We start from the raw sequence: 26,827 nt of genomic DNA, 5'->3' as shown, positions 1-26,827 counted from the left end.
GCACTGACTGCACTGGGGGCTCTGTGGTTCTGGGTCAAGGAAGCCTCACCTCTTTCACGCTGCTCCCAGGGCTCCAAACACTCTCGTCCCGTGTGCCAACTGTGCCCAAGCTGGGGACGGTCTGAGCTGGGGGAGGCAGAGGTGGCCGTCAGACCCTCTGCAGGGCTGCCCACCCACCTGGAGCTCAGCCGTGGCTGGGTTCCCTGAGGATACACTCTTCTCCAGATGAACCATCTGAGGGTTGGTGGCACCCCCTTGACCCTCCTCCCCTGAGTGCCAGGTTATCTCCTGGGAGTGCGGGCCTCTGAGAACCTGACCCACATGCGGGAAGTCAGCGCTGTTCTGTGCGGTGACCTAACTCAGGTCTCCACGGGCCCAGCCTTGTCCTTGTGGCTTCTCTGGGGAGATGGTGATGGTGCACATCCCAGGATCTATCAGGGGTCTGCCCAAAGGCCAGATCTGGTCAGATCCAGCCTCAGCCCGAGCCAGGGATGGTTCCCACAGAACCCATCAAAATACACAGAAGAGCGGATGTGGAGTGAGCACCCGCGGCACGGACGCCCACAGTGTGGACGTTCTCTGTGTGGACGCCTGCGGTGTGGATGCCCGACCCCAACAGCTCACCCTGCTTGTCTCCCCGCCCGTCTGCAGTTCCTCTCCACTGGGTACAGGATGGTGCCCCCTGCTTTGTGATGGACAGCACTTTTGGGGTGAACTTTGAGGCTGTTCCCCTAAAGCTGTCACCCGACGTGTCAGCATCACGGAGTCAGTTAGAAAAGAGGATTCAAGCTGCGCTCTGATGACCTGCCTCCTGAGGGTCTGCCCTTGCTGGTCCTGATCACATTCTGACAGAGCTGGATGCTGAGCCTGGGGTTGGATGGAACCTGGGGCCTGTGAGCTGACTGTGGACCGGCCCACTCAGGAAGGGCTTGCCTTTCCAGGGTCCCACAGCGCTGAGGGCCACCTGTGCCCTTGCCAGAAGAAACTGGGGTCACAATCTCTGTGCCCATGACCCCTGTGCCCACCTGCAGCCACCTCTGGGTTTGCCTTGCTCAGTAAGGGAGCCACCCAGTGCCTGCTGAGGGCCCCGTTACCTCAACCAGGGACTCACCAAGTCACCAGTTGACCACTAGAGGGCCCCCACACTGCCCGAGATAGCCCAGGGAGGAACCCTCCCAGGTGTTCAGTATGGTTTAAGGCAAAATTAAAATCCCCGCCTCAGGAAACATTCAAAAGCGGCAAAACATCACTCAGAGAAAGTAAAGACCTAAATAAGCCAAAGGAGACAGATCCCTGAGTGCGGGGTCAGAAAATTGGACATTAGCTGACGTCCAGGCCCAGCCCCACACTGACCGGCACTGTCAGTGAGGATCTGAAATTCATACAAGGTGCAAAGCACACAGAACACCAAAGTGGATTCGTGAAGGAAGAGCAAGGCGGGAGGATCCACACCACCCGGGCCAGGCTTATCCTAAAGCGGTCAGCCCCCCGTGAAACGACTGTGAAGACGCTGAGACAGGGTCCCTACGGAGCAGAGTCAAGACACGCGCACAGCTGTGCACAGCAAAACCCCGGGGCGATGCAGGGGCGGGCAGACGGTCCTTCCAGCAAACGTGTTGGAGCCACCTGCAGAGCCGCATCCGTGGGTCAGCACCCCAAGTGAAATCTAAAACTGTGCCAGCCTCTCAGATATGACGCCAACACTGAGACTCATAAAGACAGACTGATATGGGGGCTTCCCTGGAGGTCCAGCGGTTAGAACTCGCACTTCCATTGCAGGGGCACATGTTCAGTCCCTGGTCAGGGAACTAAGATCCCACAAGCCGTGCGTGCATGCTAAGTCGCTTCAGTGGTGTCCGACTCTTTGTGACCCTATGGACTGTAGCCCATCAGGCTCCCCTGTCCATGAAATTCTCCAGAAAAGAATACTGGAGTGGGTTGCCATTGCCTCCTCCAGGGAAGCTTCCTGACCCAGGGATGGATCCTACGTCTCCTGCGATTCCTGCACTGCAGGCGGATTCTTTACCGCTGTGCCACTGGGGAAGCCCCGCAAACCAAGAGATGGGGCAAGAAATAAAGAAAAGAACAACCAGATGCATCTAATCTCATCAAAGTTACAAGCTCGCGCCCTTCTAAGTCACTTAACAAAATAAGAAGGTGAGCCCCGGACTGAGAGACTCTGGCAGAGGAGGTGTGTCCAGAGCACGTGAACTCTCAGGACCAGTGTGCCCAGTAAAACGAAGGCGTGAGGTTGGGACAGATTCCTCACAAAGGAAGACACAGGCACAGCAGGTGTGCTCACAGAAGATGCTCCACGGTGCCCAGCATCAGCAGGATGCGAACTAAAGCCAAGGAGACACGGCCACACCGCTGCTGGGACAGGTACAGCAAAAGGGCCGAGGTGCCAGGCACTGGTGGGGACCCACATCCCAGGGAGGTTACATGGGGCAGCTGCCATGGCAGTGTGTGGCAGTTCCCTGTGACACACACTCCTGCCACTCCACCCAGGTGCTGACCCACGGCAGATGGAAGCATGTGGCCACAGACCCTGCACACAAACCCCAAGGCCACCTTTCTGTAACAGCCCCACCTAAAGCTGACCACTTTAGGATAAGCCTGGCCCAGGTGGTGCCCACCTACCCAGAGAAACTCTCCTTGGCCACAAGACGGTTACTCTCAAAACACTGATGCTGAGTAAATGGGTCAGACTAAGTCCTGGATTCCCTTTACGTAAAATTCTAAGAAGTGCCAACATCTGCAGTGACAAAGCAGGTCAGTGGCTGCCTGGGAATGGGAGTGTGGAGTGGGGGGCCTGCACAGGGGCTTATAGAGCCTTCACGTCTTGCCTGAGGCGATGGTTTCAGGGGTGGACACGTAGGTTGAAACGTCTCAAATTGTGTGTTTCAAATATGCGCAATTTCACACACTACTATGTATAACATAGATAACTAACAAGGGCCTACTGTATAGCACAGGGAACTCCACTCAACATTCTGTGATAACCTGTATGAGAAAAGAATCTGAAAAAAGATGAACAAACGTACACGGATAACTGAGTCTCTGTGCTGTGTACCCGAAATTAACCCCACAATGTACATCAACTCTATTTCAATAAAATTTTAAAAATGTGCAGTTTATCATATGTCGATTATACTTCAAAGCAAAGGCAAACCAAAAAATAAAGCCAGACCCATCATGGAGCTATCAAGGGGTCTGGGACGGCCCTGACTGGGGCCCCAGGCAGCAGAGCATAGCAAACCGGGAATGGGGCATGTGCCTCACTCGCGATGCTGGGGCTCTGGCAGTACCCTAAGTGGCTCTGTGACAAATGTAACAAGCACACACGCCCCTAACACGGGGTATAAACAGTGGGACCTGACCACAGCGGTCAGTTCTCTCGTTTGTTCTCTCCTGCTTCTAAGTTGGCTGCATCAAACGTGTAATATTTCAGTAATTTTTAAAAGTGATAAATGCTCTTCTCCAAAATTAAAAAAAATCTATACAATTTTCTAGACCTACTAAGTGTTGCAAACAGAGCTCTACAGGTGTCTCCCTAGGGCCCCGGTTACCCACCAGACACTGACCTGGGCACCGCTGTGAGGGACTTTGGAGATGTTGGTAACTAATGAGCTGATGTTAAGGTGGGGAGTGTGTCCTGGGTTATCGGGGTGGAACCCAGTCATCACAAAGGCCCTCAAACCAATGAGGAGGCAGGAGGGGAGGTCGGGGACCCAGAGCAGGAGAAGGACCCCCCCCGACAGGGCTGGGCCAGGACAGGAGGAACACGGTGGTCTCTGGGACCTGAGGACGACCCTTGGCTGAAAGCGGTGAGGACCCGGAGCCTCGGTCCTGCAGCCACTGGGAGTGGGATCCTGCCAGCTCCCTGAGTGGGAGGAAGCCAGTCTCCCTGGAAGGAAGGCAGCCAGGGGCACGATACAGGACGCACTTCCCCCTGAGACGGTGAGGGAGCCTCCAGCCCTGCCACGAGAACTAACTCCGTGGGCACCTGTCACACCGCGATGGGCGGCTGCACACGGGCACGCAGTCCACTTCCCAGTGTGTCCCAGGCGTCCAGGCCTGAGCACCCTCTGGCCCCAAATGCTGCCCAGTTTCACAGAGGTCCAGTCAGAGGCGCCTTTGCCCCCCTCAAAACCAGCTCCCGTGTTCTCCTGGCAACCCCCCTGCCCCCAGGCTGGGCAGTGGCAGCACCCTCAGGATGGTCCTGTAACCCCCAGGAAATGAAAAACAGCACGGGGAGACCGCGTCCATGAGGCAGCAATGGGGCAGGCTGGGTGCGGAGCCCCCAGCAGTGGGGCATCCGTGTCACAGACAGGAGCCCTTCACCTGCCACACACACGGGCCCACATACTGCCTGCACACGCACACATCAGGGACATGCATAGACCAGTAACACACACACCACTAACATGCACACACCAGGAACGTGCACACACCAGGAACACACACCAACAAGACACACACACCAGGAGCACACGCCATGAACACACACGGCCACGAACACACACACACCACTAATACACACACACAGCACCTCAGCAGGCTTTACCTCCTAACGAAGACGCCGTGGTTGACTCCTCTACCTCCTCAGTTCTCAAGTCCTCCTCGGTGCCGACTCCGGCCAAGGGTGGAGAAGTGACTGGAGGAGCCTCAGGGAGCCTGGGCCCCAGGGGCGCGCCCTGGGGGGAGTGGAAAGCAGCTCCGTTATCAGTGACACGTGTGGCCCACGTGCTGCCAGCTTTAGACACATTTGGTTGTAAAATGAGATTTCACAAAAGTTAAGAAGAAACCACCAGGGACTCCATCTTGGAAAAGAAGAAGCTCCAGGCCCCTCCAGGGCCGTTTTCTTCTGAGCAGCTCACACGGTGGGGGTCTCCTTGCCTTGAAGCCCCCATACCCGGAGGGATGGATGAGAGCCTACCCTCCCTCATCCCCCATTCAGAGCCCAGGACGGCCCCTCGGAACTCAAGCAGCCTTGGCTCCTGCCTGTGGTCTTGACGGTGACAGGCATGTGGCCATCACCATGCACCAGAGGGGTGGTCGCATCTGTCCTTGGTGATGGTCCTGACCTGGCACCCAAGGCCCAGTGATTCCACCTGCCCCCCATCCCAACCCCAAGGGATGAGGCCGACTCTGCCCTGAAAACTCTATTCCCTGTCCCCAGAGAACCTAGGGCTTCTAGGGCTCTGCCCTGAAAACCCACTCCAGTATTCTTGCCTAGAGAATCCTGTGGACAGAGGAGCCTGATGGGCTGCTGTCCATGGGGTCACACAGAGCCAGACATGACTGAAGCGACTTAGCATGCATGCATGCATTGGAGAAGGACATGGCAACCCACTCCAGTGTTCTTGCCTGGAGAATCCCAGGGACAGAGGAGCCTGGTGGGCTGCCGTCTATGGGGTCGCAGAGTTGGACACGACTGAAGCAACTTAGCAGCAGTAGCAGCCCTGAAAACTCACTTCCCTGCCCTGGGGCCTTCGGGGCTTCGAGGGTGAGTGCACAGGCACAGACAAGGCGCTTCCTGTCCACACTCAGGCGTCACGGGGTGTCACTGAGTGTGGGCTCCCTGTCCGCACTCAGCACGCGCTCCCTGGGGATACTGCTCCGGAGACGGTGCTGCCCACGTGCCTGGAACCAGGGACGCCATGAGGCTCATCCGGTGGGCGAGCGGCCCCCGGGGCAGACTCAAGGCCTCCCTTGCAGCCAGAACCCTCTGATGTGGGCGAGGTCCTCCGGGACCCCACGTCAGTCGGTCACGCTGACACCCGAGACCCCCTGGGTGTGGGAGAGCGGAGGCCCGGAGAACCACGGAGGGCGCACTGAGGGTGCTGAGAGACTGAGCGTGCCCAGGGCCAGGCCAGGCCTGCACAGCAGCTCCCGCATGGCCCCTCCGACTCCTTCCTGCAGCCTCGGCTGGGTTTGTGGAGCTGGAGCTGACAAGGGCAGCCGGCTAGTTAGCACACTGCAGGCTGATAACTCCCTCTCTGACTGCCCCCCCCCCAGTCTGTTGAGAGGCTGCATGGCTGCAGCACTTGACACCTTGGCACCAGCATGGTGGGGACACTGCTGTCTCCGTGGTTTGTGCCTGGGGCCCCTGGGTAGACAGCTGAGGAGAGGACAGGCCACATGACAGGCAGGGATGCTGTGGGTACCACCCACTGACACTGTCCAGGGGTCTGCCAGGCACCAGAGCCAGCGCTGCTCTAGCAAGTGCAAAGCCAGGAAGGCCCCAGTGCCCCTGGAATCAGGGGGTCCACTGACCACTCACCCCAGGGCAGCTCAGCACTCCACCCTGTCACGGCCCTGTGACACCTGAGCCCTGGAGGAGATGACACTAGGGGTGGGGTGGGACACACGGTGGGTCTAGCTGGGAGAGGGGGGCATCCTTCCCGAGGTGCCCCAGCATGTGTGCTATTCCAGGCAGTGGGGGCTACACAGCAGGGTCACCCCTGGGTCCCCCATGGCCCCACGCGCTGACAGGAGATGCAAACACAGACACCCGAGGAAGGCCTGGGCCAGGCTCCAGGCTGGAAGGGACATTCCCTCCCAGGAGGGAGCAGATGGGAAGTGCAGCCCCGACTCAGCCTGAGTCTGGTCCCCCATCTCCAGCGTGAATTTGTCCTGAGAAGTCACACACATGTGTGCACAGGTGTGCCCGATGCCTCATCCGCAGGCCCCAGCACTTACCAACTCCTCCCGGGGATGCTCCTGGGTCTCCATGAGCCCGCTGCCCAGGTCTCCAGATGCCTGCGGGGTTGACAGGAAACAAGTTGATGGCTGAAGCCCCCAGCCCCCCAGAGCTCAGGGTCAGGGGGAGGGCAGGCCATGAGGAGGTCAGCCAGTCATTGACAAGGCTCGTGTCCATCAGGCTTCTTAGGACGAATGGCTTTTAGGAAACCAATGCGGCCCCTGGCCAGACACCTAAAGACCCGCTCAGAGGGTATCCCTTCCTCTCCTGTCCCGGGACGCTATCCTGGGAAACAGCCCGGAGGCGAGGCCCCACACGGGGACCCTCAGGGCTGGGACATGGCTGCAGGCCCCACTCCCTGGACCAGTCACTGCACGCGGCTGGACCGTCTCCCAGTTCCCAGAGCTGGGCTCACAGGAACTGCTGGGACCTGGGGCCACCCCGGGGACAGAGGTCTCCTGCCCATCTGTCCTTCACACAGAGAACTGGTGTGTCTTCTGCCTTAGGCCCCAGGGACTGTGCACACATACACGTGACCGCACACACACACACTTTTTGCTCTGGCAACTACCAGTGATGCTATCACCCAATGGGCTCCCCAGGGACGATTTTTAACTTTTATATTCCATGCATGTTTCTATGTGGAAAGTTCCAGGGAAGGGAGGTTCACCTGGGAGTCCCCAGGGTGACATTATGGGCAGATAGAAACGTGATCCCAGGTAACATCCACCCGAAGTGGCAACTGTCAAAGACCTCTCTGGTCCCAATCATGTTGGGGCTTCCAGGAAAAGCCCACCGCATCCTGGCCTGGGCCCCTCCTCCCACAGAGCAAAGGGGAAGGAGGAGGAGGGGGCCCCCCACCCGAGCCAGGCAGTGGCCACTCACCCCATCATCATCGTCATCCTCGTCCTCGTCCTGGCACTGCCGGGGGCTCACCCGAGGATCCCTGCGCAACCTCAGCTCTGAGATCAGACCCTGAACACAGAGGGAGGGGAGGGTCACCAGGGGTCCTGGGACAGAAGACCCCGACTCAGGCCAGGCCCAGCTCAGAGCCAGGCATGTCTGAGGTCAGGTCTAGTGGAGATACCGCAGGGGGTAATGTCACAGCAGGTGACACCACCCACTCCCTCTCTCTTCCCAAGGATGCTCATCAGCCTCTGGATGGTACCACGCACTCCCTCATGTGGTCTCAGTGCTGCACCGGGTGCCTGGACACAGCATGAGCAGAGAAGAGGTCATCGGCGTGCAGTGTCCCCAGAGGCAGCGTCTCCTCGGAGCATGGGGTGGACGGCACTGGGCAGTGTCCTGAACCATGAGTGCGGACAACTGCCTGTGGAGAGGACTGGGATCCCCACTCCAACTGGAAGCCTGAGGCAGGGCAGGGCCACGGCCAGCTGGGCTAGCACGATGGCCAAGGACCTCAGCCGGGCCACACCGGGGCCCCCACTGCAAGGCGTCCTGCTCCCACAGGGCGACGCGACCGCACGTTCTGAATTGTGGTCGGGATCCCGGGCCCGTGTGTGAGGCCACAGGATCCAGGCCTTCGGTGTCCTCTCTAGAAGCTTTCCTGCCTGGAGGTCCTGAGTGTTCGCAAACGTTTTTCTAGTGTTTCTTTGGTTTTCTATTGAACATCTTCATCCATGGGGATGGATCACTGCATCTTCTAAAGAGACCACACTGCATTGCTTCTAAGAGGCACATTTCGCAGCTCTGAAAAGCAGGCCAGCCTGGGTCAGCAGCTGGTACACTTCCTGGGTCAAGGGCCAGATGGTGGCTGTTTTCAGGTCTTTGTCGCTGCTGCTCTGCGGCTGTGTCGGGACGTGAACCAGCCTGTGGGCACTGGACGCGGCTGCTCCAACCAGACTGTGAGTGACACTGAAATGTTCATGCATCGCAAAATGGTCTTCTTCTTTGGTTTTTTCCAACTACTGGAACTCGTAAAAGCTTTCCGAGGTTGCAGCCGTACCAAGACAGGCAGCGGGTGGGACGTCCTGGGGCCGCATGCTCACTCGACCAGCTTACGGTTTTTCCTCTAAGTGCCCTTCAGACTCCCTTTATCACTGCCCTCCATCTCATGGCCCTCCTGCTCCCACATGACAACAAGCGACTAACACCCCAAGTGTCCCCAAGAGCCCTCGCCTGAGGGCTCCACTCTTCTCTCCAGGCTCAGCTCAGGCCACCTCCTCCAGGAAGCCCTCTTGGACTCCCTCCCAAGGATCAGCACCTCCAGGGGCTCCATATTCCGCCCCCTGCATCTCTACTTCCACTGATAGTGAAGTCTGTGTGTGAACATGTCATGTTTGTGGCACGTGTGCAAATGGATGTGCGCGTGTGTGTATGCATGTATAAATGTGTCATGCAGGTACGCACATAGTTGTGTGTGTACCTGCATCCACGTGCTCGTGCATATGTACACATGTGTGTGTGCATGTTCAGGCATAAACACCTGCTCCTGGGAGGCAAATGAGATCAGCTGGCCCAGGTAGGGGGCTGAGGGAGACACCCGCATCCCCCAGATACCATGAGGTCATCATGCCCCCAGTACAACTCCCAGCCGGGCCTGTGAGGAGGGGAGGGGCCGAGTGCACAGGTTGGGGGCAGGCAGGTGATTTCAGCTCCACAGCGCATTATGACCCCCCTCTTCTCAAGCAATCTCGAGGGCTGACCCAGGAGTAACTTTGGTAGTCCTCTGCTGGGCTTCCCAAAGCTGCCCCTGCCTCACCAGCCGACGGAGGAGAGGGCATTGAGTCACCAACAATGGTTTTCTCTTGCTGGTCGGTCTCCGTAGGCAGCGAGAACAGTGCCCACTGGTGGGGCCACAGGCCGTCTTTACCGTTTTTTCCACTTGACCACAGCTCATTCCAGAAGCTCAAGGGCAAAAGTGCCTGTGGCTTAGTGGTCAAGGCCCATCTTGCCTGGGGAGCCAGCAGCTCTGACCCCAACACCACAGTAGGAGGTGGCTCAGTTCTCAGATGCAGGACGCCCAGAGGTTCCAGGAGGTTCGGCAGGACAGCTTGGCAAGGCCTCCAAGGGAAGCAGACAGCCAGGGGGCAGGGGCTGGTGGAGCGTGGGACAGGGTCAGCCCTGCTGTCCACGGCCCATCCCCCGCTGGCTGGTGGTTGCACAGCAGGGGCGAGGCACCCATATCTTCCCAGAGGTGACCAGGCACAGAAGCGCCGGCTCCATCTGAGGTCAGCCCATGGCTCCAGCTGAACCAGAGCAGATGCTGCGGCCACAGCTGAGCCCAGCTGCTTCTGCCCCTTCATATCCAACTCCACCCCCACCTCCCTCAGTCCCCTGTCACTGCCCCCCAGGGCAGAATGCCACTGTCTTTTTCGGGATCTTGAACCAGCCGGCAGATCCCTGCAAGGTTCACAGTTAGAGTACGACTGGCCCCTCCTCACAGTGTCTGTTGGGGAGCCCAGGCTGTGTCCAGCCTGTGTCCAGGCTGAGGTCACTGGGGTGGACATAGGACAGCTTGACTGATGGCTCAGGACTGTGCAGAAGGCTTAGGCAGCAGGTATCAGGGACCCTGGCCCCATGCAGTCCATGGAACCCAAGGGCAGAACCCAGCTGAGGGTGCGGGGGGCTGAAAGGGGCTGGTGGCAAGCAGCCCACCCATGGCTGGAGCTCCGGTCTGAAGACAGACCGGCCACCTGGCTGTGGGGAGGGGATGTGGTGGGGGTGGTGTTCGGTCCACTCCATGGAGGAGCGTCCTCCCCGCCTGCCCCCTGAATCCAGAGATGCTCCAACCACCATGGAGGGCAGTGAGCTGCCAGGAGTGTCATGTGGAGGGCCTGTGTGCGGGAGGGCACACGTGTATGTGTGCTCAGAGCATGTGTGTAAGGGGGCACAGGCCAGGAGCAGGAACGCAGTGATTACAGCCGCTCTCCTGCGTGGGAAGCGCACACAGGCGCCCCCAGCCTCTGGGCGCCAGACACCACCGCCTGCGGGAAGCATGAGCCTTTCTGGGCTTAAAAAGGCAGGAGGTTGGCCCCGGGGCTCGGGGCGGAGGCAGCAGTGTGTTAGGGATGGAAATTCTCAGCCTGCCCAGCTGAGGGTGGTGCTGAAGGGGGAATAGGCATCCCCAGATGACAGAGAGTCATCCAGATTGAGAATCCAGGGGCAGGCACAGAGGTTAAGATTCCAGAAAGCCACACTCTGAACACCCCCGGAGACACTGTGAGGCAGCAGTCAGGGGACAGGCCACCAGGCTCCCGCAGGCGCAGGTCGGGGCACTGGACATCCGGACATGACCGCCCCACACTGACACTGTCCCGTGAGGCCAGGCTGCCACGAGCGCAGGCTCTGGCCCCCACACTGCCAGCCAGCAGGGTGGCCGCTCAGCAAGAGGCCACCAGGCTCGGTTGCAATGGGGAGCAGAGGAGCCCGGCCCCCCGCCAACTGGCCCGCCCACTGGGGCTTGAGCCATGGTCAGCTGGGGAGACATCAGTAGCCCAAAGGTCACCGGGCCCACTGCAAACGCTGGATGGACTTGACAGATGTTATGAAATCCAGACCATTTGAAATCTGTCCTGTCACTGCCTCCCTAGGGCCCCTGGTCTTAGAGCTGTGTGCAGACGACCACAGCCCCATGACGTGAAAGCGTGTCCCTCGGCACCGGTGCTGGGGCTGCCTCCCTGGGACGCCCCTCTGGCAGCCCAGGGTTCTCTGGGCCCCCTGACTCACCCCTTCTGCTCCTTCTGGAAGGGCTGTGTCCTGGCCCCAGGCCATGGGGTTGAATGCACCTGTACAAGGGTGGGTGACCTGCAGCCCCCATGGGCCTGGCTGCCCCACCTCACCCCTGCCCCTCCCTCCTCTCTGGCTGACCCCCACGCCACCTGCTCCCTTGTCACCCACTCCAGCTGTCACCGTGACTGGGCCACACCAGCACTGTCCTGTTCTCCACACGTCCTGGACCAAGGGGCGTCTCACCGGTTTCCGGTGTGAAGCCCCAGCTCCTGGACTATTTGCATGAAATTCTATTAAAAGCATCTCTTTCAGGCAATGGCGGGACTACCGCAGGACTACGAACAGGTTACATTACCCGTTCAGGTCGCTTCAGATGATTGACAGACGGGTACTAGGAGGAGCTGGTGACCGTGACCTGAGTGCCCCCAGCTGCCCTCAGTCAGCAGCAGCACGTTTTCTGTGGCTGGACTTGGGGGCCACAGCAGGAGAACTGGGGGTGTCAGAGGTCACCAGCACTTTCCCTGCCTGCTCTGCAACCATCCTCTGCTCTAAGCCTGCCCAAACCTAGTGTGGCCGGTGGGCATCTCTTCGCTTCAGTGGATCAATCACTTTTGAAGATCAAACCAGTCCATCCTAAAGGAAATCAACACTGAATATTCACCGGAAGGACTGATGCTGAAACGGAAGCTCCAATACTTTTACCACCTGATGCGGAGAGCCGACTCATTGGAAAAGACCCTGATGCTGGGAAAGATTGAGGACAAGAGGAGAAGGGGATGACAGAGGATGAGACGGTTGGATGACATCATGGATTTGATGGACATGAGTTTGAGCAAGCTCCAGGAGATAGTGAAGAACAGGGAAGCCTGGCGTGCTGCAATCCATGGCGTCGCAAAGAGTCAGACATGACTGAGCGACTGAACAACACTTTTTATATAATGTGGCCAGCAAAGCCACCTGCTGAGGCAAATTCACAGGCTCCAGCACCATCGTCACACAACAGAAGCAGTGAACGTTCAACACGAGGGGCACCGCTGGAGGGCGGCCCGGGAAGCCCAAGCCAGTCCTGTCCTGGCCCAGTGTCAGTTTCAGACGAGGGCCCCAGGGTCCGAACAAACACGTGACTGAACCTCCACGGGAACCTGGGTAAAGAGGAAGGTGGCTTCACACAGAGAAAAGCAGACAGGAATGAGAAAACAGGGACATTTCCAACAAAGAGAAACTAAGTCAAGAAAACTTGACCACAGGGTATCTGAAATAGTTAAGAAAAAGAAAGGATGAGGTCAATAAACATTGAAAAAGCGCTGAATTAATGTTTTAAGCAAAACACTATAACAACTGGGTAGAATTAGGAATTTCCTAAGAGGTATTTATTACTATTTAAGCTCAAGGAGAAGAATGAACCTGAAAACACCAAGGACGCTCATAATTTTGGGAAGAAAACAACAAAGGCTCTGCGAGCATCTTCAGAATAGATGCCGGGCTGAGCGTGGGGGTCAGTGAGGGCCTGAGCACCTGCTCGAGACCACTAGCTGTGACACTCTTGCTCGTTGCACACTCCGAGCTCTGTGCGCACCTCTGCAAGTCCTGCCTGTCACACACGTGAGTGGTTCTTTCCCAAGAGCCTCAGTTCAGGAGAACTGACAAACCCTATCCTAAGCCGACCTATCTACTCCTCCCCAGACAGCACGCTTCACCTCTCACCCGGCTGGAGGCTGATCAAACACCCACAGAGAGATTCCTGGAACTGGCGTCTGAGGAACAAAGGAGCTACACTGCACTGGACTGCGCTGGAAGTGACCAGGCAACATCAGCGGGGACAGCAACTTCACAGTAAGCAGGGCTCCAGCCAGAGCCAGATGGAACGACCTTACAGTCCTCTCTGCTCTGTCTCTCTAACCTTCAAAGATTTTTCTGGGTGTCTTCTACAGGCCAGATTTAACCACATAAACACTTTAAATATCCCAATGGTGGGGGAAAAAAAAGACTAGGTGAAAAGGCAAGAGAAAAACTGGGGAATAAAATTTACAGTGTATAAAACAAATGATCAGTATCTTTCATATATAAAGAGTTCACACAAACTAATAAGAAACAATTGAAACCATTAAAACAAAAATGCAAAGGACGTGAACAGACACACAAGAAGAAATACAGATAACCAGTAAACATGTGAAATAGTATCGTTTGTTTTCACTAACAACCAAGAAAGGCAAATTAAGACACCCAGACACTGTTAGTCTACATATATGACTAGCAAGTGTGTTTTGCAGAGATGACCGCAGCCTGGCAGGGCTGAGGCAAGAGGCATCTGGGTGTCCTTACTGCAGAAAGGTGGTGACCTCCGTTAGCACCATGAGACAGGCAACCCCTTCAATTGTTAAGAAATACAGAACTCATGGCCGGTGTGTGTGTGTTGGGGGGGGGTGCGGCAGGGAGTTCCAATCTAGAAAAGCCCGGGAATTCTCACAACGAATCACCAGTAAACACAGTGCCTCTCCCATGGCACGGCTCCCTCTGACTTATCTCCACTTCATCAAGTTTGAGGATCAAAGTGAAAACACAAAGAGGCTCAGTTTGGTATCAAAGTCTTACTGGCTCCCAGACCCCTTGGGTGAAAGTTCCTGCCAAAGGTGAAAGGTCAGCTTTCAGAAGCGAGTCACCAGGACTTAGAACAACGTTAACCAAGCAGCCTTTGTCTGGGCAATAATTAACTTTCTGTCCCCTGTGGACACATCCCCCACTGGCACACACAGGGAACCCTGTCTGAACTGCTGGGTGGGCGTGCCAGTTGCAGTGTTCAAATTCAGGGACCTGCTAAGATCTGAGGGTGGCCATCACTGTTTCCAGGAGGCAGGATTTGGCGAAAGCTTCCGAGAAGTGTGGTCACCGAGGACCCAGGAGAAGGATCCACTAGCATCTGGGACCCGCCTTCGCCAGAAATGAAGCAGGGCCTGGGGGAGGGGCTTCCCTGGGGACACGCCGGGGACCACTGCTCGCCGGTCGCCACCGGGGAAATTCTGCCCCTGCTGCTCTGAGAAGAAGGCCTGCCCTGCGGCTTACCAGCCACGAGGCCACTGCACAGTTTGGCAAAAACAACCAGCACGATGAATGCTGGTGCGTGGCCTGAAGCCTCTGGTCCAGCTGGGGTGATGTGCAGACGGCCCCCAGACAGGCGCACACTCAGCGCTCCATTGCTGTTCTGAAATTCTTTCACTGCGCGTGGTCTGTTTGACAGGAGAATAAAGCCCCTGCTCACTGATGGGGTGGGGTGGGGCCCGGAGCCCAGGGTCACCACGGGGCACCACGCACCCATGTGGACAGGCATATGCACACACAGGGTGGGGGCCTGGACGTGGCAGATGCGGGCATCCCGTGAAGGCAGTGGTCTCAGAGCAGCAGGGAGTGAACGCCCAGAGGGAGCAGGGTGGGCCGAGGGTCCTGATGGCTGTGTAACCCGGGCTTTGCCTGTCCCTGGAGCTGCCTTAGCAGCAGACAGCAGTGGCCATCATCCATCCCCAGCTTCCCGCCCCTGCCCCCCAAGCAGGCCATCATAGTTACCTGGAACTTTTCAGGGTCCGCTCCACCGGCCTGGGCCACGAAGAGGCGGGCGTCCGGCTCCAGCTGCAGGTCGTGCAGCGAGTGCGCCAGGGGCTGGCCCTGGACCTCCTTACAGTCCACGAAGAGCCTGGCGTACGCGCCATCCACGCTGAGCGCCAGGCGCGTCCAGCGACCATCCAGCACAGGCAGCTCGAAGCTGGCGGCTGAGCGCGTGTCGGTGGCTCCGGGCTCCGTGTACAGCAGTTGCAGGTGCTGCCGCCCCCCACGCGCCGCCGTCAGCTTCACGCCCACCGAGACCACCGCCTGCGCAGGGTCTGTGACTGCAAAGAGCACGCCCGCGCGCGCCGAGGCCGGCCGCACACGCACCAGCAGCGAGAAGTCCTGGAAGAACGCGCTGGGCAGGAGGCTCCGGGCCGCCTGGCCTCCACCGCTGCCGTCCTCGCCAAACTCATAGGCGGGCCCCACGGTGGGGTCGTGCACCACGGCCACCTGCCAGGGCGGGGGCTCACCGAGCAGCTGCTGGAGCCCCACCTCCACGACCTCGCCCTCTGCGGAGAGAAAGACAGCAGTGAGGCTGCGCCCACTGGGGAAACCAAGGCCTGGGCCATCTCACGCCTGCCCCCACCACCGCCCCAGAGGGGACAGACAGCCACCTGTTCCTTCAGGCACCACGCCCACCCCCACGGGCTCGCTCCTCCAAGTGGGGCGCAGAAACCCTCCAAAACCAGCCTGGCTCGAGAGGCAGGGGCGTGGCCTGCTATAGACCCCGCCTCCCTAAAGTTAGCACGAGGAGCTCCATCCAGCCTCCACTCCCAACCCCTGCTCAGACTCCACACTGGGACTTGGTCCCCGCCGCCGCTCCCACACTTGAGTCACATGGCATACCTGACATACAAAAGAGAGAGATTCGCACAGGGCTGCCCTGAGCTGAGTGCACACTAGGAACAGCCTGGAAACAGTTATACTCCCAGGAAGGGAGAGGATAAGAGGGCTGCATTTCCTGGGGGCCCCTCTGAGGCTTCTGGTGCCCCTGTCTGCCCACACGTGGGGCAGCAAACCCCACCCAAGCCTCCCAGCACTGTGGGTTTTACCGGGTGGTGGCTGTTCGCAGGGCTGGCGCTCACTGCCCTGAGTTCCTGCTGGGTGCCACGACCACCACCCGGCCTGGACAGGGCTATGTGATCGGGGAAGGGAGGGCAGCTTTCTCCCTCCCGCACTGCCCACTCTCCCGCCCTACACCTCATCCTTCCTCTCAAACTCTCTGTGCGCTCACATCCCTCCCCCTCCTCGGGGGCTCAGTGTCACAGGCACACATTCTCCAGCGATACCCGACTGTACGGAGCCCCCTTGGTGGCATGGGCCCGGGCTGGGACACAGCCCTGGTGCCCGGACCTGCCTGAACAGGGCTGCTTCCCAGGTGGGCAGGGGCCATCAGCGGCCTGGACTGGCGACCTCTGGGACCAGGGGCATCAAGGCTGGGGGAAAGCAGGGCCTACCTCTCTGTCCAGGGGCTGTGGTGGCTGCCCGGCACAGGACGGTAAACACCAGCTCTGGAAGAGGCCCGCTCACCAGTGACTTCCCTGGACATTGCCAGGCAGAAGGGCAAGGAGCCTCCAGGCCTTTCCTCTCAAGGCCCTCCCCCCCACAACCTGGGTGGGCTCTGCCCCCAAAATGCGGTACACAGAGAAGCTCTTCTGGGAGGCAGCTGCTGGCGTGTGGGTGTCCTAACTAAGCTGAGTATGCACACGGCTGTGTATGCAGGTGACACTGTGGCCCTGTCAGTGTCTCCGTGTGTGGTAGGGCCTGGTGTCCAGCCCCAGAGTGCAGGGTCAGGCTGACCCGGACTCCCTGGAGCAGAGGGAGCAAATGCTGGACCCCAACTTCCAAAGAAGCTGTGTCGCTCAAAGAGTCCCCAGAGAACAAACTATGAGAAGAGAAGAGACCAGCAAGGTCTGGTCTCGAGGATGAAGGTTTGGGGTACCTGCCAGACTAGCCCCACCAGGACAGCAGCGTCTTGTCTCTGAGCAGCCCTGACTTCCTGCATTGTGGGCTCCCCTTCAGCCTCACTCTACCCCTTGCAGGTGAGATCCTTACACAGATGAAAAGCGGGGAACCGCCAGGGCAGACAGCAGCACCCGCAGAACAATGGCTTGCCTCAGCACCTGCCGGGGTGGATGGACTCTCACCGGGGCAGGGGGCCTTCACAAAGACCCTGGGCTCCGGGAAGCCAGCTATCACCTTCTGCTCACAGACGGACACCACTGTCCACCCAAATGGTGTGGCTGTACAGTCCCTTTGCATCAGACGTGCCCGGGGCCCCAGTGTCCACTCAGGGAGATGCCTTAAGATTAAGGAACAAGGGCCTTCAGCAGCCTGAGTGCCAGTAGCCCTGGTGCCCCATCTCAGCTGTCCCGGAAGTGAAGCCTGGATGTGCCCCAGCCGCACGCTTCCTCCTGGGCAGCTAGAACTTTTCCAGATTGATTAAGGATGCTGAGACACAGCAGCCTTGGGCCCCTGGCTGGAAGACAGCCCCAGAGACCCCAGAGATGCATGAGCAGCTCCTTCCCAAAGTTCTCCTATTTCATCTCTGTGCAATTCTCCATGGTTCCCATCGGGAGTAATCTTCAGAATGCCACAGCCCTGAGGTCACTGCTCCAGTCTCCAGTTACAGGCATCTTGAGCAGGGGTGGGGGCGGGGGGTGGTTGTAGCCACACCTCCATGCAGATCTGGCAGCTGCTGGGCTGGAGGCGCTGGCCCGAGGCGCTGGCCCAGCTGTCTCCGGGTGGAAACCAGCACCTCTCCAGCTAGCAAGCGCCTGAGCCGGGCTCTGGGAGCTCCAGTAGCGCCCTCCTGGGAACACAGTGGGTGGCACCTAGGCAAGCTGGGGCCCTCCAGACAGCCATACCCGCCTCAGATCAAGGAATCAGGGGACTTGCCTAGTTGAAGACAGTTTCCCTTCCAGCAAACAGACCAGCCAGGGCCCAGTGGGGTTTAGCCCAGGTACATCAGGTTGGCTCAACATAGCTATGACAAACCTAGACAGTGTATTAAAAAGCAGAGATATCACTTTGCTAACAAAGGGCTGCTTAGTCAAAGCTATGGTCTTTCCAGTATTCACGTTTGGATATGAGAGCTGGGTCATAAGGGAGACTGAGCAGCAAATAAACGGTGCTTTCAAATTGTGCTGGAGAAGACTCCCGAGAGTCCCCTGGACAGCAAGGAGATCAAACCGGTCAATCCTAAAGGAAATTGACGCTGAATATCCATTGGAAGGACTGGTGCCGAAGCTGAAGCTCCGATATGTTGGCTACCAGATATGAAGAGCTGACCCATTGGAAAAGACCCTGATGCTGGGAAAGACTGAGGGCAAAAGGAGAAGGGGTGACAGAGGATGAGGTGGTTGGATGTCATCCCTGACTCAAGGGACATGGGTTTGAGCAAACTTCAGGAGATGGTGAAGGACAGGGAAGCCTGCAGTTCATGAGATCCCAAAGAGTCGGACACGATTTGGTGACTGAACAACATTTGAAATCAATTAATGGAAACCATCACATCAGTAAGTTAAAGAAGAGGAAATCACACGGTCATATCATAGATGTAGAAAAAGTATTTCATAAAATCCTACACCTATTATGATAAAAAACCTTCAATCTGGAACTAGGAATAAAGGTGAACTTCCTCAACTTGATAAATATTTTTTAAAAAGCTACAGCTAACACCATACTTACTGGTGAGAAATTTTAAGCTTTTTCACTAAAATCAGGTACAAGGTAAGGATGCCCCCTCACCACTCTCTTTCACATCATAGATAATGCCATAGACAAGAAAAGGCAATAAAAGCACATAGGTTGGGGGGGTGGGGAGAAATAAAGCTGTCAATCTGCAGACGACATGAAAATCAAACAGCAGAAGATCCAAAATAATTATTCAAAAACTACTCCTGGAGCTACCGATTATAGCAAGTTTGTAGAATATAACATTAATGTACAAAAGTCAATCATTTTCCTATATACCATCAATGAACAAGTAGAATTTGAAATTAAACATGATGCCATTTACATTAGCACCTCCAAGATGAAATATTTATATTTATACTACACATAAGTATGACAAATATACGCACAAGATCTACATGAGGAAAACTACAAAACTCTGACAAAAGAAATCAAAGAAGAACTAAACAAATGCAGAGATAGTCCATGTTCATGGACAGGAAGATTCAATATTGTCAAGATATCAATTCTTCCCAACTTGACCTATAGATTCAATACAATCCCAATAAAAATCACAGCAAGTTATTTGGGGGCTTTCAACAAACCAACTTGGAGTTTATACAGAGAGGAAAAGACTAACTCAATACTTGCAGGAGACCAAAATTGGAGAAGTGACACTGTCTGGTTTGAGACTTACTATAAACCAACCTCTCTCTCCTTCCCTCTCTCTTTCCTCTCCTTAACCCGTCCTGTCCTTCCCTGTTTTTCTAGTCCCCCGGTCCTGGACGCAGGAATCTGGTTGAAGGGCCCTCAGCTTGAGCTGAGGATTGAAGACTGATCACCTCCTCTTAGCAGAGAACTCGAATTCTGGTTCTGGTCTGGTCTGATTTCTGGCAGGGCTGAGTTCCAGTCCTCCCTTCCCTGGAGGCCCAGGGAAAAGTCCCATAACGCCTGTAGGTGGCAGGAGACGTCTGTAAGGCCACCCCTTTCACCCCTCCCCTCCCGCCTCCTCCCCCTTCTTCTTTCAACCTGGCTTCCTTTCCTCCCTTGAAATCTTTGATGTTAGTACTTGGATTCTTGTACTTAAGGGCTTCCCTAGTGGTACAGAGGTTAAAGCATCTGCCTGCAATGTGGAAGACCTGGGTTCGATCCCTGGGTCGAGAAGATCCCCTGGAGAAGGAAATGGCAACCCACTTCAGTATTCTTGCTTGGAGAGTCCCATGGATGGAGGAGCTTGGTGGGCTACAGTCCGCAAAGAGTCGGACACGACTGAGCGACTTCACTTTCACTATAAGCCATGGCAAAAACAAGACCAGGAGCAGACTGTGGCTCAGATCATGAACTCCTTATTGCCACAGACTTAAATTGAAGAAAGTGGGGAAAACCGCTAGACCATTCAGGTATGACCTAAATCAAATCCCTTATGACTGTACAGTGGAAGTGAGAAATAGATTTAAGCGACTAGATCTGATAGATAGAGTGCCTGATGAACTATGGACAGAGGTTCTTGACATTGTACAGGAGACAGGAATCAAGACCATCCCCAAGAAACAGAAATGCAAAACAGCAAAATCACTGTCTGGGGAGGCCTTACAAATAGCTGTGAAAAGAAGAGAAGCAAAAAGCAAAGGAGAAAAGGAAAGATATTCCCATTTGAATGCAGAGTTCCAAAGAATAGCAAGGAGAGATAAGAAAGCCTTCCTCAGCGATCAGTGCAAAAAAATAGAGGAAAACAATAGAATGGGAAAGACTAGAGATCTCTTCAAGAAAATAAGAGATATCAAGGGAACATTTTATGCAAAAATGGGCTTGATAAAGGACAGAAATGGTATGGACCTCACAGAAGCAGAGGATATTAAGAAGAAGTGGCAAGAATATACAGAAGAACTGTACAAAAAAGATCTTCACGATCCAGATAATCACAATGGTGTGATCACTCACACTCACCTAGAGTCAGACATCCTGGAATGTGAAGTCAAGTAGGCCTTAGGAAGCATCACTACGAACAAAGCTAGTGGAGGTGATGGAATTCCAGTTGAGTTATTTCAAATCCTAAAAGATGATGCTGTGAAAGTGCTCCACTCAATATGCCACCAAATTTGGAAAACTCAGCAGTGGCCTTAGGACTGGAAAAGTTCAGTTTTCATACCAATCCCAAAGAAAGGCAATGCCAAAGAATGTTCAAACTACTGCACAATTGCACTCATCTCACATGCTAGTAAAGTAATGCTCAAAATTCTCCAAGCCAGGCTTCAGTAATGTGTGAACCGTGAACTTCCAGATATTCAAGCTGGTTTTCGAAAAGGCAGAGGAACCAGAGATCAAATTGCCAACATCTGTTGGATTATCGAAAAAGCAAGACAGTTCCAGAAAAACATCTATTTCTGCTTTATTGACTATGCCAAAGCCTTTGACTGTGTGGATCACAATCAACTGTGGAGAATTCTGAAAGAGATGGGAATACCAGACCACTTGACCTGCCTCTTGAGAAACCTGTATGCAGGTCAGGAAGCAACAGTTAGAACTGGACATGGAACAACAGACTGGTTCCATATAAGAAAAGGAGTATGTCAAGGCTGCATATTGTCACCCTGCTTATTTAACTTATATGCAGAGTACATCACGAGAAACGCTGGGCTGGATGAAGCACAAGCTGGAATCAAGATTGCCGGGAGAAATATCAATCACCTCAGATATGAAGATGACACCACTCTTATGGCAGAAAGTGAAGAGGAACTAAAAAGCTTCTTGATGAAAGTGAAAGAGGAGAGTGAAAAATTTGGCTTAAAGCTCAACATTCAGAAAACGAAGATCACGGCATCCGGTCCCATCACTTCATGGGAAATAGATAGGGAAACAGTGGAAACAGTGGCTGATTTTATTTTGGGGGTTCCAAAATGCCTGCAGTTGGTGACTGCAGCCATGAAATTAAAAGACACTTACTCCTTGGAAGGAAAGTTATGACTAACCTAGGCAGCATATTAAAAAGCAGAGACATTATTTTGCCAACAAAGGTCCATCTAGTCAAGGCTATGGTTTTTCCAGTGGTCATGTATGGATGTGAGAGTTGGAGTGTGAAGAAAGCTGAGCGCCAAAGAACTGATGCTTTTGAACTGTGGTGTTGGAGAAGACTCTTGAGAGTCCCTTGGACTGCAAGGAGATCCAACCAGTCCATCCTAAAGGAGATCAGTCCTGGGTGTTCATTGGAAGAAATGATGTTGAAGCTGAAACTCCAATACTTTGGCCACCTGATGCGAAGAGTTGACTTACTGGAAAAGGCCCTGATGCTGGGAGGGATTGGGGGCAGGAGGAGAAGGGGACGACACAGGATGAGATGGTTGGCTGGCATCACCGACTCAATGGACATGAGTCTGGGTGAACTCTGGGAGTTGGTGATGGACAGGGAGGCCTGGCGTGCTGTGGTTCATGGGATCGCAAAGAGTCGGACACGACTGAGCGACTGAACTGAACTGATACAGCTATGGGAATCAAGACAGTGTGGTCTTGGCAAAAAAAGGGACAAGTAGATCGATGGGACAGAATAGAGAGCCCAGAAAGAGACCCACATAAATATAGCCAACCTTGAATTTAAAAATCAAACGCAGTATAATGGGAAAAAGATAGTCTTTTCAACAAATGGTGCTGTAACATCTAGATATCACATGAAGAAAAAAAAAGAATCTAGACACAGACCCTACACCCTTCACAAAAATTAACTCACAATGGATCACAGATCTAAATGTAAAGTGGAAAGCTATAGAACTCCCAGAAGATAATAGGAGAGAAATGCTTAATGATCGTGCTTTTGGCAATGACTTTTTAGACAACACAAACACAGTTTATGAAAGAACTGACAAGCTGGACTTACTAAAAATGAAAAACATCTGTTCTCCAAAAGACACCATTAGAAGAATAAGCAGAGAAGCCAGACTGGGAGGGAAAAAAAACTACAAAACAGGCATCACACGGACTCTTATCCAAAATATACAAAGAATACTTAAATCTCAACGAGAACATGAACAGCTTGACTGAGAAATGCACAAAAGATCTAGACAGACACCTCACCAAAGAAGAGGTACGGATGGCAGATTGAAAAGCTGCTCCACATCAGCTGTCATCAGGAAAATGCAAATTGAAACAAGAGAATTCCCTGGTAGTTCAGTGGTTATGAATCCTCACTTTCACGGCTGGGTGTACGGGTTCAATCCCTGTACTAATATCCCACAAGTCACATGGCACAGCCAAAAATTAAAATAAAAACAAAATAAAACAACAATGAGCAGTCACTACACATCTACCAGAATGGCCAAAATCTGGAATGGCCACAACACTGAATGCTGGCGAGGATGTGCAGCGAAAGTGATTCTCATTACTGCTGGGGGAGGTGGGGTGCGTGCAGAACGGTGCAGCCACTTGGGAAGACAGTTTGGTAGTTTCTTAAGAAACTAAACATGCAGGAAACAGCAATCATGCTTCTGGGTATTTACCCAAAGGAGCTGAAACCTGTATCTACACTAAAACCAGCACATGGATGTTTCTAGAAACTTTACTCATAACTGGGGGCTTCCTGGATGGCTCATCGGGTAAAGAACCCACCTGCAATGCAGGAGACCCAAGAGATGCGGGTTCTATCCCTGGGTGGGGAAGATCCCCTGGAGGAGGAAATGGCAACCCACTCCAGTATTCTTGCCTGGAGAATCCCATGGACAGAGGAGCCTGGCAGGCTACAGTCCATGGAGTCACAAAGAGTCGGACATGACTTAGTGACTAAACAACAATAACAAGTCATAACTGACAAAACCTGGAAGGAACCAAGAAGTCCTTCAGTAGATGAATAAATAAACTGCAGTCCATCCCTACAATGGAACATCATTCAGCTAAAAAGAAGCTATTAAGTCAAGAAAGACATGGAGGAATCTTGAATGCATAATGATTAAGAAAGAAGGCAATCTGAAAAGGCTACAGACTGTATGATTCCAACTCTATGACTCTCTGGAAAAGGCACAACTATGAAGGCAGTCAAAAGATGAATGCCTTCCAGGAGTTGGTGGGGCTGGCGGTGAACGGGTGGAGCACAGAGGATTTGTAGGGTAATGAAGATGTTGTCCAGCACTCAGCATTTGGACTCTGGTGATTATGACAGCTCAATGCAGGCTCAAAGTGAGGGTGCTGACAGCCGGGGGCGGGGGGCAGACAGTGCACAGGAACTGTGTGCCCCCCTCTCAAGTTTGCTGTGAACCCAAAACTGCTCTGAAAAACATGGTCAAAACATCAGGCAAAGGATAACAAGAAAAGTAAGCAAATATTGCAACACCACATCAGATAAAACAGAATTCTAGATGAAAGCCACTAAGTGGGACAAAGGGGACGGTTATTTTGACAGCCCACTGAGACGTGATAAGCCTCATCCCGCCCTGTGTACACAGCAGAAAGGGGAGAGTCCTCATTCACAATGCAGCTCCTGGGGGCTCTCTCCCCGCCCACTGTCCCATGAGACGGGACGCGACCACCGTGGTAAGACAACTTGATCATGTGTCTAAAGAAAGGCCATCCTGTCCCTTCCTCACACACGGTAGTGATCACCAAGTCAAGAAGGCTGTGGGGGTAAGGGTCCTCACCCAGCAGCACAGAGAAAACACATGGAGGATGAGCATCTCAGGGACACACCGGGCTGGGAGTCCTCCTGAGAGGATGGAGACCCACTTCCCCGCCGACATGCCGACAGGTTCGTCACACTCGAATCTGCACACACGTGCACCACGGCCTTGGTGTCGCACAGTCCCTGGCTGTGGTGACATGCAGCCCGTGGCCCTGGAGCTCAGGGAGGTGGTCAGGAGGGAGCCCTGTGCAGGGCCCCTGTGCCATAGGGGTTCCCCTACTGGCCTTGGGGAACATTTCTAGTGATCTGGTAGAGAAAATGTCAACAGCATCCAAGCAGCCCTTCGAAAAAGGCTCTGCATTCCACGTGGGGTGTCACCCAGCACCCAAAGCCAGGCCACACGGCGGCTCTCAGGCAGCACGCGAGTCATTAACACAGACGTGCAGGTGTGAGAAACGAAGAAATGGGGAGGATGAGTGGGGCTCTCCACCCCGCCCTCCAGTGGCATGGGGGGACGTCCCAGACTGTGCAAGAAGAGGGAACTTTCAGAGACACAGAACGTGGTCCCACGTCCACAAAGTAAGAGTCTCACATACATGTGAGCATGCACACACGCACAAACATGCTAACGGAGCCAAGTAACGGGCTCCAGGACGTCGGTCCCGCAGCATCTGGAGACTGAGGCTCTGCAGGTGTGACAGCTGTTCCAGCCCTCAGGATGAAGGCCCCACCCAACCCCACCACACCCTGAGCAGAGAGCTCTCCCAGCCAGGAGGGAGCCAGAGCAGCCTGGGAAGGGCTGGCCGACTCCACAGGCTTGACGATGGAGGGAGGGCGGTGAGCCAAGGAATGCAGGCGCCTCCAGAAGCTGAAGAGGCAGAGACCGAGCCTTCCCTGAGCCCGGGAGGAACGCAGCCCCCCACCCCTTGTTTTTGGCCCCAAGAGACTGATTTCAGACTTCTGACTCCAAAGGTTACACATCTATGCTCACTGGAGCCCCCGAGTCTGTGGTCATCTGTCCCCGCGGCCCTAGGACACACACACCACATCTGTGAGAATCCAGACATTCCATCCGCAGGGTGCTGAGTCCAGCCCTCTCCTGTGAGGCCTGGATCTTGATGAGCGTGCTCACGACCAGCCTGCGATGAACATCTAATGCAGAGGAGAAGCAGCCCAGGATGAGACAAGCGTGGCGGCCCCAGAGGCTGAGGCAGGTGTGGGCGGCCTGGGGCCAGTGTGTGCGGTTTGCAGGAGGAAGGGCCGCTCTGAGCTCTGGCCACTCTGCACGCTCCTTCCTCCAGGCTGAGCCCGCTCATCTGGAAAACCTACCCCTTCCCTTCTGCAGGGCCCTGGCCCCATCCCTCTGACCCCAGCTCGGTCCTCACTCACTCACAGGGGGACAGTCCTCTCACTGGCCCACCTGGCAGGGACCCAGAAGGAGCTGGGATGGACATGTCCCACTCTCCCTATGTGGGGCCTCACTCGCTTTATTCTGAGGGTCTCGTCAGAATAAATAATATTTATATTTATTATATTTATATATTTATATATAATATTGATATATATTTATTATATTTATAATAAATAATAATAATAATATAATAAATAATAACCGTGTGCTGCCTTCACAGAGAGGGGAGGGGACCGGGACACTCCCAGCCTGACTCCGATGGGCCAGGCTACCTGGGGGGGTTTGGGGGGGGGGGGGGCGGGCGCAGCTCAGGGCCCAGCCTGACCATGCATACAGATGGAGCTGGTGGGGCCTTGACGGCTGCAGCCACTCCCCTCCCTTACCGGTCATATGGCCCTGAGGCCCGGCACAGGGGGCCGTCTGCTGGGAGGTGGGGGGAAAGACAGACGGGGGTGCCGGTGCCATGGAGGCGGGGGTGGAGCCCTGCAGGGAGTCTGCTGGGGTCTGGGGAGGCAGCACCTGGCACCTGTGGCTTGGCCACCCCCCAAAGATACCCTGCGCACGCCCCAGTCCACCCTGCATCCCAACACACCAGCAGCCTGAGGGACTCACTCAGTCAGAGACAGTCTCATCCCAGGGCCCCTTCCCCAGCACACGGGGCAGAGGGACCGTCCAGCCCGGTGCAGGGACTGGAGTGGGCGGGTAGTTGCCACCGAAAGGCCAGGGGAGGAGAATGCTCCAGCCCTGGGCCCATGGGTCCCTGGGGTGACGGACATCCGAGTGCAGCAGAGCAACTCCCAGGCTTCCGCTCGGAACACAGCCTCCCTCCCAGGCAGAGGCCCTGCAATGTGAGCAGATGTCCAGTGGGAAGTCCCTTCTGGCCACTCCTCAGGCCAGCTGTGGTCAAGGAAATTCCACACCCCACGCAGCCTGGCCGGGGCCTTGCCCATACGAGGCCCATTCCCCATCTGGCTCCAGCCCCAGGCCCGCTACAGCTGATCCCTGACCCAAAGGGGACCTGGGCCCTGCCCAAGTCCCAGCAGAAGGATGTGTGTGTGTGTTCAGGGCCCTGGAGGGCACGCCGGGCCCCACCCTCAACCCCCACATTATGCAGCAGGAAGAGGAGGTGGGCTTTTGGGTGGGACTG

General features: G+C 55.2%; 1 protein-coding gene across 5 annotated transcripts in view; it reads right to left on the bottom strand.

Annotated features, from left to right (window-relative positions):
• Positions 1 to 26,827, bottom strand: part of COL18A1 (collagen type XVIII alpha 1 chain) — a 94,919-nt gene that overhangs the window by 22,949 nt on the left and 45,143 nt on the right. For all 5 annotated transcript variants that reach the window (XM_068970888.1, XM_068970852.1, XM_068970861.1 and 2 more), the window contains 5 exons: positions 14,957 to 15,504; positions 7,592 to 7,681; positions 6,706 to 6,765; positions 4,568 to 4,697; positions 50 to 126 (listed from right to left, as the gene is read on the bottom strand). In XM_068970888.1, coding sequence (XP_068826989.1) covers positions 50 to 126; positions 4,568 to 4,697; positions 6,706 to 6,765; positions 7,592 to 7,681; positions 14,957 to 15,504 — 905 coding nt within the window. The remainder of the gene's footprint in view (positions 1 to 49; positions 127 to 4,567; positions 4,698 to 6,705; positions 6,766 to 7,591; positions 7,682 to 14,956; positions 15,505 to 26,827) is intronic.

Source organism: Capricornis sumatraensis, chromosome 1 (assembly GCF_032405125.1).
Source record: "Capricornis sumatraensis isolate serow.1 chromosome 1, serow.2, whole genome shotgun sequence".
NCBI classification, from domain to species: Eukaryota; Metazoa; Chordata; class Mammalia; order Artiodactyla; family Bovidae; genus Capricornis; species Capricornis sumatraensis.
Note: the sequence above shows the minus strand (reverse complement) of the source record. Positions and strands in the feature narration are given on the sequence as shown.